Source organism: Salvelinus sp. IW2-2015, unplaced genomic scaffold (assembly GCF_002910315.2).
Source record: "Salvelinus sp. IW2-2015 unplaced genomic scaffold, ASM291031v2 Un_scaffold2004, whole genome shotgun sequence".
Taxonomy (NCBI): domain Eukaryota; kingdom Metazoa; phylum Chordata; class Actinopteri; order Salmoniformes; family Salmonidae; genus Salvelinus; species Salvelinus sp. IW2-2015.
This window is the reverse complement of record NW_019943354.1, coordinates 128111-146317: the sequence shown is the minus strand read 5'-3', so window position 1 is coordinate 146317 and position 18207 is coordinate 128111. Positions and strand designations below refer to the sequence as shown.

At 44.9% G+C, this 18207-nt stretch overlaps 1 protein-coding gene across 1 annotated transcript; it reads right to left on the bottom strand.

The window, feature by feature from the left end:
- Positions 1–16: 16 nt before the first annotated feature.
- LOC112072693 (caspase recruitment domain-containing protein 14) lies at positions 17–12770 on the bottom strand. The gene is made up of 20 exons (XM_024140079.2): positions 12699–12770; positions 11229–11709; positions 9427–9564; positions 8694–9019; positions 7918–8076; positions 7612–7731; positions 7335–7460; positions 6402–6548; positions 6162–6275; positions 5909–6012; positions 5087–5145; positions 4670–4733; positions 3469–3685; positions 3173–3299; positions 2121–2361; positions 1788–1851; positions 1438–1543; positions 868–1032; positions 499–617; positions 17–256 (listed from the first exon to the last, which is right to left on the bottom strand). Exons 2-20 carry the CDS (start codon positions 11440–11442, stop codon positions 137–139), a joined length of 2730 nt encoding a protein of 909 aa, XP_023995847.1. The 5' UTR covers positions 11443–11709; positions 12699–12770; the 3' UTR covers positions 17–136.
- Between the last annotated feature and the right edge of the window lie 5437 nt (positions 12771–18207).

Sequence of the window (18207 nt, the reverse complement as noted above, 5' to 3'; positions counted from 1 at the left end):
GAGAGAGAGAGAGAGAGAGAGAGAGAGAGAGAGAGAGAGAGAACAAGAGAAATAAACACATATGTACACCATGTATGAGAGGCAATGGAACAATATTGCTACCATTCATATTTCGTATCAAAAGTCACACAATGGCCTACTTGAGTTTGCGTGCTCTGCACTTGGAATGGCCGATGAAGATGATGATGGGGAAGATCTCTGCCCTGTGGAGGCGGCGTACGCAGTCCAGGCCTAGAGGCAGCACACAGTGGGTACCCTGAGAGTAGAGATAGAAGAGGAGAGGAGTTTCGGTAAGGTCAATACTGCACCTGCACAGATTCTTCTGGAACACAGGGTACATCAAATAACAGGACCACTGAAAAAACGGGAGCTATTATCGGTTGTTTTTTGTGACGTTCGTGGAAAACGGTTCAAGTCAGTCTATAAACCATTCAAAAAAGATATATAATATATAATATCAGTATGTCAAATACAGTGTTGTCATTTTGACTATCCCACCTGCTTCATGACCCTCTCAACACTCTGCAGGGTGTAACACCGCTGACCCCCCTGTTCACACTCCTCCAGCACCTCAGACCTCTGCAGCCTGGCAGCATGCTCGCTGGAACTCAATAACTCTGGGGATAGGGGGAGGGAGGGAGAGAGAGAGGGGGAGAGATAAGTATAGGGTAAGGTGAGACAGCAGGTACGAGGAAAACAAACATTCACATCTTTATTAACATCACCTTCCACTACCGTGCTAATAATAGATCATCTCATTGGAATTCCCCTCTGGGCATCGGGCAGGAGGATATGCAGTTATTGGATGAAATAAAAAGAGAGAGAGAAGAACGTCAGAAAAAGAAAAAAGAAAGACTACTCCCTAACCTGGCTCACACAACTGAAAGCCCTGCCACTCGGCCAGCTTCTGATCCAGGACACGGCCGAGGATTGTGGGTAGCAGGAGGACCGGACGACAGACGGGTGGGTAGTGGGGCGTGACCAGGGTGTAGGGCATGAGGGTCAAACAGCTTCTGGGTGCAGAGGCATCCCCTAGAGCAGAGGACAATATTAGGACACACCGGGTTCAGGCCAGTAACCAAGGTGACATTATTACAGATATAAGAGCTGTGACGATACAAGTAACGCAATATTTTTTCCTTGGCAAAAATGAAAACACGATACATGCCGCGATACCCGTATCGTCCCAGCCCTAATAGGTATAGTAATACCAGTTAATCCAACCTGCTTCAGCAATGATTTTGCACAGTTTAGCAAACTTGGTTTTATGCAGAATTTCAATGGGCGCCATATTGACAATTCAATGGAGTGTTTGGCTCCAACGTGGAGGATAGTCTGTTATGATATGGCCTCTATAGTTCTGGCTCTGTTACGTTTTGTATATTCTTGTGTACAAAAATGACTTCCTATCCAGCCTTGACTCTATCTGATATATACCTGGCCCAGTGCTCTTGTCCTTGCTGTCTTCTACACAGACCCACAGAGGATTCCTCCCCTGTCTACCCGTACTGACGATCCTCACAGTCTTCTTCTTGTCCTGGGCCTGAGGACCCAGCAAACAATGTGTTAACCCGAACGTTTGACAGCGGTTCGGAGGGATATTCACATGACTACAACATTTTCTTCATGAATGTTCGGTTAACACGTTTTAGAAACGTAAAAAACAAACATTTTTGGAACACATTCGCGGGAAAGGAGTGTCACTTAACTGTAACTCAGAACCCTAAAGCGAGTTGGATTTAGGTCTGAGTATTTCTGCAAACTATGAAACTAGTGAATGATGTTACCTTTCTAAGTGTCATGGGTTGGAAGCTCATGTCCTCGATAGCTCTGATCAGCAGGCGTTGGGCCCTGCAATGACAATGAAAACATCTTCACTAATATAATTTATACAGAACGTGATTTATGTATTGGCCAACAGTCAAAGTATCCAACATAGATTACATGTAGTACATGTTAGTTCTCCAGAGGGGGATAGATATAGCCTAGTCCCAGATCTGTCTGTGCTATAGTGCTCATAGGAGTTGGTAAGAATGCACAAACAGACCTGGTTCCAGGCTGGGCTAGAAATAATCCATGTCAACAATCCAATCCCCCATGGTGGGTATTGGGCCTAGTACCTGTAGTAGTTGGGCAAGTTGCCCGTCTTGAGGTCCAGCAGTTGGCAAGGGTGGACGTGGCTGGCCCTCCAGGAGCAGTCAGCGCCCGCTGGGCGGGTGCATGTGACGTGGAGGATGTCGTTACAGGAGACGGTCAGAGCGTCCTGCGAGCCCCCGGGTAACGACATATTGACACGCACGTAGAAGGAGTCACCTGACAAGGCCTCGCCACTCTGCAGCTGGAGCAGGAGCTTCTCATAGGCTGAGAGAGAGAAAAGGGGAGGGACCATAGAGGATTATGACTGACAGATCTGGGTCACGGCACCAATGTTACAGGTGTGATTTATACACACACAACCAACCAATATGAATACAGCAACATTAAAATAGCATATTTATGAAATGTCAAGTGGAAGCAGAACTTTACCTGTTTCATGTGATAATTCTTAGTTATACACATTACACAGAGAATGGTACTTATGCAATGCTATTGTAGCATGTCAATAGCTTTCCAGTGAGAACCAGTGAGAAGAGATGGAGCACTATTTTCTGTTGTTGTGAATATTAGCCAGGTGCTGAAATGGACTACTTTGAAGTTGTTTTGGGTTAAGTGTCCCCAGTATGTCACTCTGTTTTTCACCCCTATGTTGCTATGTTACCGCAAAACAAACAGTCATCCTAAATACCTATGAAACACGAAACAGATAACCCTTGAACTTCAACCTGATCATGAGAATGAGGAACTCCTGCACTCCTTTTTGTGACGAAATCCAGAGACACACACTAGTCAAACAACATTCTTTCCAATCGGCTAAGAACGCATATTTTACATCTCTCTAGCACCTGATCCGAGTGATTTGACAGACTCCACCAAAGTCACGTTAACATTTTGAAGAACATCCTTGCTTTTACAATTCTGTCACATCAGAAGGACAACGTCAAGCAAGGGAGAAAGAAAGGACGCCCAGTATTTGCACTGGGCAGGGTATTTGAATGTGATGACATATCAATTACTTGAACCAGACTGTATTTGAACATAATGATGACATATTTTAACAGGGCCAGGGTCTCACCATCTTGGTTGGGCCTCAGGGAGAGGTGGCAGAAGCCTCGGACCTGCCCGAGAGCCCACATGGCTTCTTCCAGGGTGGAGTCCTCCAGAACCATCCTTAGAGCCTGCTGAGCCTGCTCATACTTCACCTGGAACCCAGGAGCACAAACAACCATTAGAATTATAGTGCCTTCACAGAATCTATAAAGAAGAGGGGGGAGTTATGACTCAAAATGGCTGCATTGAATTGATCTGTCAGGTGCGTGCTGGATAGGAGACTGGAGTTGTGGGGACACAGACACACACACACACACGCACCTCCAGTATTTGTGCCCCCGAACTAATGCCCACTGTGTTGGCGGCGGAGCCCTCAGTGACCTGGTGGACGAACACGCCCGTCTTGTTACCCCCCACCACCTGCAGCTGGCTCAGCAGCGCCTCCCCCTGGAAGGAGATGGTCAGGACTCGGCCCGTGATGCGCATGGCCCGGGGCCGGGAGCGCAGCAGGAACGGGGGGGCTGATGCCCTGGAGAGACTGGGGTTGAGATAGAGAGGAGATGAGAGTACTTGGTTGTTAGATTACTCTCTCGTGGGCAGACTACGGAAAGTTCGTAAACAATCGAGCATCTGACCAAATTTGCGTGTTATTTTAGTTTCGGGTTCACCAAGTTGAGTTTGGTAATGGTGCCTTAAAACCTCTTGACGCTAGGGGTCATATTTTTTTTAAAGAACGTTCCCAAGGTAAACGGACTATTTCTCAGGTCCAGATCGTAGAATATGCATATAATTTACAGATTAGGATAGAAAATACTCCAACGTTTCCAAAACTGTCAAAATATTGTCTGTGAGTATAACAAAACTGATTCTGCAGGCGAAAACCTGAGAAAATATAACCCGGAAGTGATATATATATTTTTTTATTCTGTGTTTCCTGGCCAGTCTTTCTTCCATTTAAAGGGGTATCAACCAGATTGCTTTTCCAATGGCTTCCTCAGGCTGTGACCAGGCTTTAGACATAGTTTCAGGCTTTATTTTGAAAAATGAACAAGATTTTTCAAAAGTAGTCAGGTGTCCTCTGAATAGTGCCTGCGCGCCAGAGGGGAGCTCTCCATTTTGCTTTTCTCTCTTATTTAATAGGTTATGGTCCGGTTGAAATATTATCGATTATGTTTGTTAAAAACAACCTGAGGATTGATTATAAAAAACATTTGACATGTTTCTACGACCATTACGGATACTTTTTGGAATTTGTCGAACGGAACAAGGCTTTGGTTTTCTGAACATAACGCGCAACTCAAATGGCGTTTCTTTGGGATCCGTGCGCAGAGAAGGAGCAAATCATTTTCATGTGTTGTCATCATAATACCCTCTCCTTGCAATATGCAGGCTAGATGGCTTTGTTCCTCTGTACTTATGCTTGCTTCAGCCTTCCCTCCACTCATCATCAACAATTCAAGACAGTTAATTTTGTGCACATCCCATAGATTTTAGTACATCAAAGTAAATTAAAGTTCCTCACCCATCACTGTTGTTGCTTTGGCAGGAAGGTGTGGGTGACATAACAGGTTGCTCAACCTCTTTGCCTGGAAATCGAAGAAAACAAAAATGAGACTGTTCAAGAATGTGTCCACAGAGGGAACGCCCAACAGTTAATGTGTTACCTAGCCTACCAGGCCAGGATCCAAACTTCACCCAAGGCTAATTAAATATCTGCTCGGAGAGTGGCCAACCAAATAATTTCCATTTGTTTTCAGGAAGTCTCATCTGGGTGTTTCCCCACAAAGATAAACATGCAAGCATACGCTTATATCCATGTACGCAAGCACGCAAGAGCACACACACAAACACACTTGTAAGTACACACGCACACACAGAAGCTGGTAAGTCCCGGTAAGGTAAGAGGTTGTTAAAGGTTGGAGTTTATTCAGTTACGTACCACTGGGGATGAACACAAAGTCATTGTCAAGTAAGACGTCACATTCAGCCGTCTCCGAGCTAGGGACAAGAAGAGGGAATAACACTTGTTTACAAAATGGCGTCTTCTTATTTCGTCCTTATTTTCTCTCTCTCTAACCTCTCCTTCCCGCTCTCTAGGTATCATGTATGCTGCGACAGAAACTGGTTGAGTGAGTTCGACTGCAGAAATCCAGAATTGCTATCATGGCACTTGGACAGACTTTTGTCTTCACTGTAAACACAAAACTACGACAATAAACATGAACATGGGCAGCCGTTCATCTGTGAAAACAACCTATAATTAGTTCCAAAAATAACACCTGAATCCTCGATTAAATATGACCACCAAGGGAACGTTTCCAATGGCACCCTAATCCCTATATAGTGCACTACTTTTGCCCAGGACCCATAGGGCCCTGGTCAAAACTACTGTACTATATAGGGAATAGAATGCCATTTGGGACACAGCGAGACCCCACATAGTTTATAGGAAGATCAAATCTACCTCTACACAGCTCTAATAGTAAAATGTCTCTGTTGTAGAATGATCTCATGTTACTAGAACAGAAAGAAGGGCCGGGGACGCTGGGAAAAAAGCCTTGAAATGAAGCTCTTCCCGGCAACACACAGAGTAAACACATGGCCTTCCTGGTAAAAAAGCAGACTTTGGACAGTGACATCACTCGGAATATAGAAGGAAGCACGCCAACTGTGCTACTGTGTAAATGTCCAACTGGTTCTGAATGAGGAGTCGAATTGTGTCTTAAACACACACATTGTCTAAAACACACACACCCCTTACCTGTCTCGATTGTACCATTGGGTCTCTTCTCGTCTCCGCAGTGATTCTGGGCATGGAGGCTCCACATTTTGGGACCGGACACTACTTGGAGTATTATCGCCACTCTACACACAGACACGCACAATTACCAGAAGTTAAGTTTATGATGCAAATCATTAAAGACAAATCAGCTGTCTGATTTGTCTTTAATGATCAGCTGACATGACTGATTTAAATCCTGCATGCAAATCCTGTGTCCTGCATGCACACACACCTTCATGGAATCGGGGCAAATTGCATGCATGCGGCGGAGGCGGGGACGAGGTGAGGGGCTGGAGGGGAGGCTGTCACTGCTGGAGCCCTGGCTCTCCCAGCTAAACTTCCTCTCCTGGAACAGAGACATGTTAGTCTTTAGTATCTCATTTAGACTCTGCTGTGTAAGTAAATCTGTATACATTGTGCATGTGTGTATGTACATGTATACAGTGTGTGTGTGTGTGTGTGTGTGTGTTACCCCTGGTGTGTCGGGGCCTCCTCGGTAGGCCCCCCAGGCCCTGAGGGTGAAGACCTCCTGGAGCTCCACCAGTTGGCTGCGCAGCGTGTCCTTCTCAGCCAGGCTCCTGGCTATCTGGGCCTGGGCCTCGTCTCTGGACAGGTACGCCTGGAAGGATGGACAGACAGACAGATAGGGCGGCAATTAAGACATACATACATACAATGAGTGTTCAAAACATTAAGGTCGCCTTCCTGATATTGAGTTACCCCCCCCCCCCCCCAGCAGTGTTGCAGTTCTTGACACAACCCGGCACCTACTACCATACCCCGTTCAAAGGCACTTAAATCTTTTGTCTTTCCCATTCACCCTCTGAATGGCCACACATACGCATGTCTCAGTTGTCGCAAGGCGTCAAAATCCTTCTTTAACCCGTCTCCTCCCCTTCATCTACACTGATTAATGTGGATTTAACAAGTGACATCAATAAGAGATCATAGCTTTCACCTGGATTCACCTGGTCAGTTTATGTCAAGGCAGAAAAGAGCAGGTGTTCCTAATGTTTTGTACACTAAGCGTATGTGGACTGACAAGCAAAGACAGACATGCAGGCAGGTCAGTATGCAGATAGGTGGATATAGGCAGGCAGGCAGGGCAGGCAGGCAGGCAGGCAGGCAGGCAGGCAGGCAGGCAGGCCAGACAGACAGACAGACAGACCAGACAGACAGACAGACAGACAGACAGACAGACAGACAGACAGACAGACAGACAGACAGACAGAGACAAGCAGGCAGACAAGCAGGCAGACAAGCAGGCAGACAAGCAGGCAGATATACAGACAGGTAGGCAGGCAGACAGACACACACAGACAGGCAGGCAGACAGGTATGGCATTCCAATAATAGATTTCAGGATGAGCAATGATGCCATAAGGTATAAGGTAATAGCTCCGTACGTGGTCTCTCTCTCCCTGTAGCTCCCTCAGTTGGCTCTGTATAACAGTACTCTTCTGCTGGTACATCTCACAGTCCAGAGTCAGCTTCTGAACCTGCAGCGCCAGACACTCCTTATGTTCCACCATCTAAGAGCAAACACACCCATGCAGTGTTTAGAGTTTGGCCACTCTAAAATGTACTGTGTAACACAAAGCATATAGCCTTTCAGCAGATCTTTGCTGTTGAATAAAATGGCCAACACAAAAGGGTTGTTCACAATCTCCTAGACACACACACCTCCCGCCTCTCGCGGGCCAGCTGTTCATTCTCCTCTCTGTAGCACCTGAGCTGCTCAGCCAGCTCCATACGGCCATCCATCGCCTCAGCCAGATCTTGGGCCAGGATATCCTCACGCGCCTGGGGGGGGATACAGGGATACAAAGAATTGGGGTTTCGAAAATTAGAGAAAAATAAAAGAGTAAAGAGGGATAGTGAGAGAAACCGAGAGAAAGACAAAGGAAGAGACAATAGTCAGGACCACAGTGCGTCTCTGAGAAATTCTACAGTTTGTTTGTAGGAGTCTGAGCTTGTTTCCTCACTCACCGGGGTGAATTTCTCGGCCACCAGTAGCTGCCTGCTCAGAGTGCTAATCTCTTCCCGCAGTTGCTGCGTCTCGCTGGGGGTGGTGCATTTGAGCGAGCGCTGCCTCTCGAAGTCCGTCTCTGTCTGGGCTTTGCGCAGCTCAAACTGAAGCTGATATACCTGCCCATCATAGAAAAACAAAAGACTACTGTCACAAATACTGTGACCGCAGTATTTGATCACAGTTGCTTCAACATGTTTTCTGTTGTCCCTTGTTGTTTCTTAAAGTAAATGAAATGTATCTCTTAAAGATGGAATCCGCAGTAGGGGAAACAGCGCCACTGTCCACCCCGTGGCTGTTGTTATTGTTTTTGTATTGTTGACGAAACAGAGCTGGAGATTAGAAAAGTGTAGCACATGCTGTTCTATCACTCATGCAATGAGGTCAGAGGGAAAGAAACTGTGTTGGTCGTTTGCAGTGACTTCTTTGTCGTTGTAATATCGCAAACGGACGTGGCAGTTTCACCATTAAGGATTCCATCTTTTTTAATTGAAATTATTTTTGGTAACAGACATATACAACAAAGTGTACAATGTGGACAGGGGTGCAGAAGGAGCTGCAGGAGCTTTAACACGTTTCTACGCCAAAATAATGCTGATATTAGTTCAATCGGCTTTACAATACTTTTGGTCAACCCTGTAGCAAACACTGTCAATAGCGCAACTTATCACTTCATGTAACGCAGTGCAGTCATCACTGCTCCTGAATATCACACAGCTAACCCTTTTACCCTAACCTGCAGGTTGAGGTCGCTACAGTGGATGTTGGCGGCCGACCTCTCCTCGATGGCGGCCGTGTACCGCACATACAGGTCACACTTCTCGTCCTTCAGCTTCAAGATGTCGTGGTGCGCGGCAGCCAAGTTCTTCCTCATGCGGTCGTGGTCGGCCGTAAGACGGCGAGACTCTTCCTGCTGCTCCAGCGTCTGACCTAGCTCCACCTCCAGGGAGGTGCAACGGGACCCCAGCCGACTGGCCTCCTGCCGAGCCTCCTGCAGCTCCTTCTGCATCCCTGTCACGGCTCTGACCAAGTACTCGGTCAAGTCCGAGTACTTAATCAGGCCTGGGAGGAAATCAGGATAAGATGGACGCACTACACCCTTCTGCTAGACCATGGCTATGTATAATTTCCCAACCAAATATTTTTACTAAATGATTTACCCCAATGGAGATTATGTGAATAATCTCATTTATTATAATTTAAAGTGAGAATACTGTTCACTGATGAATAGAATGAACACATTGTGCTGTTTTAAAACAGACAGGACAACTTAAAAAAGAGCCACCATCCTTCACACAAGGTAACCCGCCCTGATTCAGAGGGGTTGGGTTAAATGCGGAAGACACATTTCAGTTGAATGCATTCAGTTGTACAACTGACTAGGTATCCTCCTTTCCCTTTCCCTACTCCTTAACACATGGCCTAAATGAGCCACATGGGAAACAGGTCATGTGTTGTGTGCTGCTCACCACTGAAGCCAGAGGGCTCGGTGCTGGGCTTGCGGCCTGTGACCTGGGTGTAGAGGGCGGGGTAGTGGATCATCAGGCTCTCCAGCAGGGCCATTGCACCGTTCCTCCCCTGGATACGCAGCAGGTCCAGCATGTGACCTAAAGAAGACAAAGGGTTGAATAGGATGAAGGTCAGGGAGTGCACAACGTAAATCAAACACGTAGATGGACTGTTTTATGGACTGTTATTCATAAAAATGGACTGTTGTATTTCATCATTACTTTAGGATTTTTATAGGGACAGACACTATTCAAATACAAACGTGTTGCGTTATAAACGTTTATGAATTGCAGAACAAATTTTCATCTCCAGTTATAAGACATGCTCAAGTGCGTAGATATACACTGAGCGTARAAAACATTATGAACACCTAACATTGAGTTGCACCCCCTTTTGCCTCAATTTGCCAGGGCATGGTCTCTAGGTGTTGAAAGCGTTCCACGGGAATGCTGGCCCGTGGAACTGGATTCTGTGCAAGAACTAAGGCTACATGACAGGCTCACTTTCCCGTTGAACTCATCATCATTTCTTCTTGAATCCGCAGGACATAAAACAATATATAGGTAAGATGGATATCGATTTTGAGACATGCCATGTAGTATTTTCATATTGTAGTATACGCTTTTTATTTGAATTCGAAATTCCTGTCCTTTTATGAAGATTTAAAAAAAACAAAAAAACAAGCGTATCTCTGTGAAATGTCAACGGAGCACTGAGCGTATACAAAACGCTCTATTTTCAAGGCCTTTTAGATTTCATTCAGCTCGGAGCCTTTGTTCTTTTTGCGACCCGCGGAAACAACTTTGACGACAACGACAACAAAATGAAAAATCCTCAAAAGCTATGTCAACAGAGCTCGGTGCTTTTTAACGGACGTATTAGATTACGGAATCCAACTTTTGTCAAATTATTCTAATGATATGTTAGAGAAAGACCCCACTGAATGATTCAAAACATGAATAATCATATTTGTCTTGTAAAATGTATTTTATAACATAAGGAAGTCACACTCCCTCACCAAAACTGGGTGAGTGGGTGGTCACCCTATAACAGTATCTCTTACTCATCCAAACTCCTACCAACTCAGTGACCTTGTGATTAAAGTGTTCACCCTGAGATTGCGTGGTTGGAAGTTTGGATCATGGTCGATTCATACGAAAAAGTCTAAAAATGTGACCTGATGCCTCTGATTGAGACTCAACATTCAGGAGGATGGATTGCAGCGGGCGCTGAGGGGGGGTCACCCTGAGCGCCATACAGGCTAGAACCGCCACATACACTTGAAACAAATAGCCAAACCAAAAACTGCAGACAAAAATGCTTTCTGCTACTACGATCAGTGAAATGTAGGCTAAACTGACAACGGAGTGAAGAGCAGAAATCTCGACTAGCAAGCAAGTCGCAGCAATGAAGAATTTGAAGGGGGGGGATTCTGGCAGGGGGGAGATTTTCGGCACAACACCGGTAAGACCCTGTGACTGTCTAGTGTCCTGCCCAGGGGATATACTTGTACATCAGGCTGCCTCACGCTACAGAAACAGAAAATAGGCTCCTGTCCCTATGTGCCGTTCTGGCTGGGACAAGGCTTAATACTTACTCCACCAAAGAAATGTATAAACAAAACCAAGTGAAAAAAAATCAACACCAATAGAATCAAATACAATTGAATGGAATATAATTCAACAGAATAGAAAAAAATACAGAGAGCACTCAAAAGTAATACAATAGAAAATAATAGACACGAATAGAATAGAAGTCTTACTGGTCCTCATGGAGCGGTTGGTGAGCTTGAGGCTGGAGAGGATCTCATCTTCATCCATCTCTGTGAGGACCCTGGCCTGGCGCAGGTAYGGGATCAACATACATGGTTTCACACCCAGGGAGATACGATGGCGGTTGTCGTTGATCAGCTCCCACACATCTTCGTCGCCCATCTCCTTAAGGTCGGGCCCCTCCGGAACACACTCCGCTGCCATGATGAGTGTGGGCGTGTGTGTGAGGCGACACACTTCGGGCAAGTGTCACAGTCAATGGTGGTCGCAGGCAGACGCAGTCCCTGAAGAGAGACACACTCAATCACACGCACCTAGCATCATCGCTGTCCGATGCTTGGAGAAAAGCAAACTGTCAGAGACACAGGAACTCCAGCACTGTGTGAGAGAGATTTATTTTCTACTCTCAGCAGGTGTAGGCATCTATGGGTGGGTGGGTGTGTGTGTGTGTGTGTGTGGGTGTGGGAAAACCTGAAAGACAAGAAACATAATCCCCAGTGAATCCGTGCCCATGCACACACCAAGGGACTGCTCATGCATGCACACAATAACCTGAAAATGTGTACATGTCACAATTGTAAACATCATGTTGTGCCGTAGCACCCGTGCTTCATTGATGTAGGCCTATTGTACCTTTTGTTTGCACTACATGGCTCCGATTCAATATCCGCTGTTAGAACACAAAGCTAGTTGCCTTCCTCCATGTTCTTTATTACTGAAGCCATATTGCACTGTTTGTTGAATGGGGCCACATCACATGAAGGAATGAACAATTCTGTATCTTTGTGATTCACAACCACTGTCATAAAGATACAGAATTAACTTCACTAATTCATTTCATTAATTCCAATTACTATAGCTCCCGCATTGGGCCAATCAGTGTAATTTTGTAAATGCCGGATCTCTATAGCAAAARGCATAATTCACCGAAGTGTCATCAAATATTATCTTCAGTACAGTCCGAGATATCGCGTGTGACTAAACGAACGGACGGGTGGACAGACACACATCCACAGTCCCCTCCTCGATTTCATCATGGGGCGAAAACAATAGATCAAGAGATAGGGGATCTTCGCTGGAAATGTACCACCTGTATATGCATGCCTCATATTGTGTTGTTACCATATGTGACTGRTATTACCACGAGTAAACTAATACAATGCCAAAGTTTGGCTATAACAACAAAACCCTAGATACAAAGGGTAGGCTACACATTTGCCTTTGGTCTGTACACGATAGCATGCATTCAAGTAGACTACAAAACGGTCAAATGCAGGGAGATAATACTGAGAAACTATAATTAACAGATGTTACTGAATAACCATGAGGAATTTCAGGAAATGAGTACAATTCACACGCATCTATTTAAAGTAAAAGACATATAGGTCTACTTAAACTAGCGTAAAATGACTTCTTATAATATTTACAAAACGTAACTAAAATTGATTAGTGCCATTTACCTTTTCTTGGGAGTCGCGGGTGTAGCCTATATATAATCACCATGAACAACCCTACGCGTGCGAGCAGCGCTCCTCCCGCCAATGACAGCGCATGGGCGAGGAGGGCAACTAAACTGACTAATCATACAAAGTTACTAATCAACCAATCAAAAAATAAATAATCCGGGTTATTTGAGAAAATGAACAAAGACATATTAAGCTATTTCCTGGTAACATTCCTAGGGCAACTGAATATTAAAAGGCTGTGGTTGGACTTACAATACATGACCAAAGGTATGTGGACACCTGCTCGTTGAACATCTCATTCCATAATCATGGGCATTAATATGGAGTTGGTCCCCCCTTTGCTGCTATAACAGCCTCCACTCTTCTGGGAAYGCTTTCCACTAGATGTTGGWACATTGCTGCAGGGACTTGCTTCCATTCAGCCACAAGAGCTTTAGTGAGGTCGGGCACTGATGTTGGGCGATTTGGCCTGGCTCGTGGTCAGCTTCGCAATTCATCCCAAAGGTGTTCGATGGAGTTAAGGTCAGGGCTCTGTGCAGGCTAGTCAAGTTCTTCCACACCGATCTCAACAAATCATGTCTGTATGGACCTCGCTTTATGCACAGGGTTATTGTCATACTGGAACAGGAAAGGACCTTCCCCAAATTCTTGCCACTAAGTTGGAAGCACAGAATCGTCTAGACTGTTATTGTATGCTGTAGTGTTAACATTTCCCTTCACTGGAACTAAGGGGCCTAGCCCGAACCATGAACAACAGCCCCAGACCATTATTCCTCCTCCACCAAACTTTACAGTTGGCACTATGCATTTGGGCAGGTAGCGTTCTCCTGGCATCRGCCAAACCCAGATTAGTCCTTCGGACTGCCAGATGGTAAAGAGTGATTCATCACTCCAGGGAACACGTTTTCACTGCTCTGGAGTCCAATGGCGGCGAGCTTTACACCACTCCAGCCGATGCTTGGCATTGCGATCTTAGGCTTGTGTGCGGCTGCTAGGCCATGGAAACCCATTTCATGAAGCTCCAAACAAACAGTTCTTGTGCTGAAGTTATTTCCTGGGGCAGTTCTGAAGTTGGTAGTGAGTGTTGCAAGAACAGTTTGTTTGGAGCTTCATGTGAGCTTGTGGGGCCTACCCCTTCGCGGCTGAGGCGTTGTTTCTTCTAGATGTTTCCACTTCACAATTACAGCACTTACAGTTGACCAGGGCAYCTCTAGCAGGGCAGGAATTTTACGAATTGATTTATTGAAAAGGTGGCATCCTATGATGGTGCCACGTTGAAAGTCACTGAGGTCTTAGGCTATTCTACTGCCAATGTTTGTCTATGGAGATGGCATGGCTGTGTGCTCGATTTTATACACCTGTCAGCAACGGGTTTGGCGGAAATAGCCGAATCCACTAATTTGAAGGGGTGTCCACATACTTTTGTATATACAGTACACGTCAAAAGTTTGGACACACCTACTCATTCAAGGGTTTTTCTTTATTCCTTCTACATTGTAGAAAAATTGTGAAGACATCCAAACTATTAAATAACACATATGGAATCATGTAGTAACCAAAAAAGTGTTAAACAAATTAAAATATATTTAATATTTGAGATTCTTCATAGTAGCCACCATTTGCCTTGCACACGCTTGGCATTCTCTCATCCAGCTTCATGACGTAGTCACCTGGAATGCATTTCAATTAACAGTTGTGCCTTGTTAAGTTAATTTGTYGAATTTCTTTCCTTCTTAATGTGTTTGAGCCAATCAGTTGTGTTGTGACAAGGTAGGGGTGGTATACAGAAGATAGCCCTATTTGGTAAAAGACCAAGTCCATATTATGGCAAGAACAGCTCAAAGAAGCAAGGAGAAATTATAGTCCATAATTACTTTAAGATAGGAAGGTCAGTCAATACGGAACATTTCTAGGACATTTCTAGAGTTTCTTTAAGTGCAGTCGGAAAAACCATCAAGCGCTATGATGAAACTGGCTCTCATGGGGACCGCCACAGGAAAGGGTGCAATGCAAATAGTCTGGGTAGCCATTTGATTAGATGTTCAGGTGGTATAGAGGTATAGAGGTCCTGGACGGCAGGAAGCTTGGCCCGAGTGATGTACTGAGCTGTTCTCACTACCCTCTGTCCTGCCTTGCGGATGGAGGCCGAGCAGTTGGCATACCAGGCAGTGATGCAACCAGGCAGGATGCTCTCGATGGTGCAGCTGTAGAACCTTTTGAGGATCTGAGGACCCATGCCAAATCTTTTCCGTCTCCTGAGGGGGAATAGGTTTTGTTGTACTATCTTGGTGTGCTTGGACCAGTTTGTTGGTGATGTAGACACCAAGGAACTTGAAGCTCTCAACCTACTCCACTACAGCCCCGTCGATGAGAATGGGGGCGTGCTTGGTCCTCTTTTTCCTGTAGTCCACAATCATCTCCTTTGTCTTGATCACGTTGAGGGAGAGGTTGTTGTCCTGGCACCACATGGCCAGGTCTCTGACCGCCTCCCTATAGGCTGTCTCATCGTTGTCTGTGATCAGGCCTACCACTGTTGTGTCATCAGCAAATTGAATGATGGTGTTGGAGTCGTGCCTGGCCGTACAGTCATGAGTGAACAGGGAGTACAGGAGGGGACTGAGTAGGCACCTCTGAGGGACCCCCTTGTTGAAGATCAGCGTGGTGCATGTGTTGGTACCTACCCTTACCACCTGGGGGCGGCCCGTCAGGAAGTCTAGGTTCCAGTTGCAGAGGGAGGTGTTTAGTCCCAGGGTCCTTAGCTTAGTTATGAGCTTTGAGGGCACTATGGTGTTGAACTCTGAGCTATAGTCAATGAATAGCATTCTCATATAGGTGTTCCTTTTGTCCAGGTGGGAAAGTGCAGTGTGGAGTGCAATATAGATTGCATCATCTGTGGATCTGTTGGGGCGGTATGCAAATTGGAGTGGGTCTAGGGTTTCTGGGATAATGGTGTTGATGTGAGCCATGACCAGCCTTTCAAAGCACTGCATGACTACAGACGTATGTGCTACGGTTCGGTAGTCATTTAGGCAGGTTACCTTAGTGTTCTTGGGCACAGGGACTATGGTGGTCTGCTTGAAACATGTTGGTATTACAGACTCAGACAGGGAGAGGTTGAAAATGTCAGTGAAGACACTTGCCAGTTGGTCAGCGCATGTTCAGAGTACACATCCTGGTAATCCATCTGGCCCTGCAGCCTTGCTCAGCATATGTGGGAACTCCTTCAAGACTGTTGGAAAAGCATTCCAGGTGAAGCTGGTTGAGAGAATGCCAAGCGTGTGCAAAGCTGTCTTCAAGGCAAAGGGTGGCTACTTTGACTAATCTCAAATATATTTTTATTTGTTTAACACTTTTTTGGTTACTACATGATTCCATATTTGTTATTTCATAGTTTTGATGTCTTCACTATTATTCTACAACGTAGAAAATAGTAAAAATAAAGAAAAACCCTTGAATGAATAGGTGTGTCCAAACTTTGACTGGTACTGTAGAGTGTATCCATTTTTAGCTCATGTGATGCCACATGCCAAATATATTTGAATAATGTGGAATCCTGGTTGCTATTTAAATATGACATTTGCAATGATGTCAGAACTTAACTGGAAAATAAACGGTCACTGAGATGACACATCAGTGGTTGCCCCTCCAAAACCACATTCATTCCATTGAGTTACTTCCTTACGGCCTATGTAGGGTATTTACTTGGAGCTGCTTTGAATTATGAAAGGTTTTTAGGTAAAGTAACCTAGACACMTTGTGTGCTATACATGGGTGTAGTAGTACAAAGACCAATGGAACGAGGATGTTTTTGTAACAACCAATGAAACCATCAACAACAAGCAGTTCTCTCAAGTTTAAGTTATGAGAAACAATATGAATCCACCTCCCTGTGACTGATTTCTCAATCAACACCGACAGATGCCCATATATGAGACTGACTAGACTGGTYTACAGTCATTTGGTGTGACAGTGGAAGTGCAGAACATACCAACTACATATTTAAAAAATATGTACAATTCGGTATGTGTCCGAAGGCTGCATTTACACAGGCAGCCAAATGTATATATTTTTTCCCCCTAATTGGTCTTTTGACCAATCAGATCAGCTCTGAAAAAGATCTGATGTGAAAAGATCTGATGGGATTGTTCAAAAGACCAACTAGAGGAAAAAAAGATCAGAATTGGGCTGCCTTAATGTACACCTCTCCAAGTACTTATGTTGACAATACCTGTAAGACCACATTGCACGTGCAGCTATAGGCCTTCGAATACAGGTCATACACAAACACATTATAATCCTTGTTAAATTACATTATAAAGGGTTATACATAATTATAAAAAGTTATAAAGAATTATAKCTGGGTGCTTTAAGTAAAGTGTTACTGAAAGGAATTCAATCAAAATAATACATTTCCTGTGCTTGTGCTGTAAAACTGTAATTCACTGATTTGAAAGCAAATTCCTAGTAGGCATCCACTATATGCTTTCACCTATCATGTATCCTTAGATCAGAGCAGATGAGCGAGAGGATGCGAGGAAAGGAAGCCTTTATAGACTATTGAGACGCATACTAGGACGGAACATAACAGGTTAGTGGATGATCCACCAGCTGATATTGATCTGTACCAACTGAAGGACTATGGCCTCACTGATGTGTAACCTGGCCAGGCCTCACCCTTTCAATTAAATTCACTGTGTGTATTATAATAGTACCTAACCGGGCATGTAACAGGCAAACAAAGCCACTGGCAAAGCTATCTGAGAGATTGAGGCCAAGCCTCTAAATAACAGCCATCACTGACAATAAAGATTCCTATAACAAAGGTTTCTATGACAGTAAGTACACAAACTACTTTTTGATTCGTCAGTGAAACATATAATAACAAAAGCTGTTGAAAAGAGGGGGAATGTAATTGGTGACTGGCCTGGTTCCAGATCATCACTGACAGTTCGGGAATTCCCTTCCCTTGAAGGAGCCCCAAACCGTGACAAAAGGCACTTCAGGAACGCATGAGATTAGGGGTGATAATCTGGTTATATAAATGGATTAGACATCCAGAGGTGAATAGAGAATCAACTCCAAAGGGGCCTGGTGTTGATTCACAAAGAAAACCCTGGAGGGGACCATTGTCACGACTTCCACCGAAGGTGGCTCCTCTTCCTGTTCGGGCGGCGCTCGGCGGTCGTCGTCACCGTTCTACTAGCTGCCACCGATTCCTTTTTCTTTTCTGTTGGTTTTGTCTTGATTGTTTTCACCTGTATCTTATTTGTGGTTAATTAGGGGCTATTTAAACTCCCAGGTCCCGCCTTCTGTTGTGCGGGCTTATCCTTTGTCAGTGGTGTATTATTGTTTTGCTCTTACYTGTTTGCTGTCCGTTATTTTCCCTGGTTGAGGGACTTATCGGTTTATTGGTCATTTTGCCTGGTTGTTGGCTGGACCCAGCTGAATAAAATGTATTCATTGAAAGCACTGCTCTCTGCGCCTGACTCCACACCCACCACTT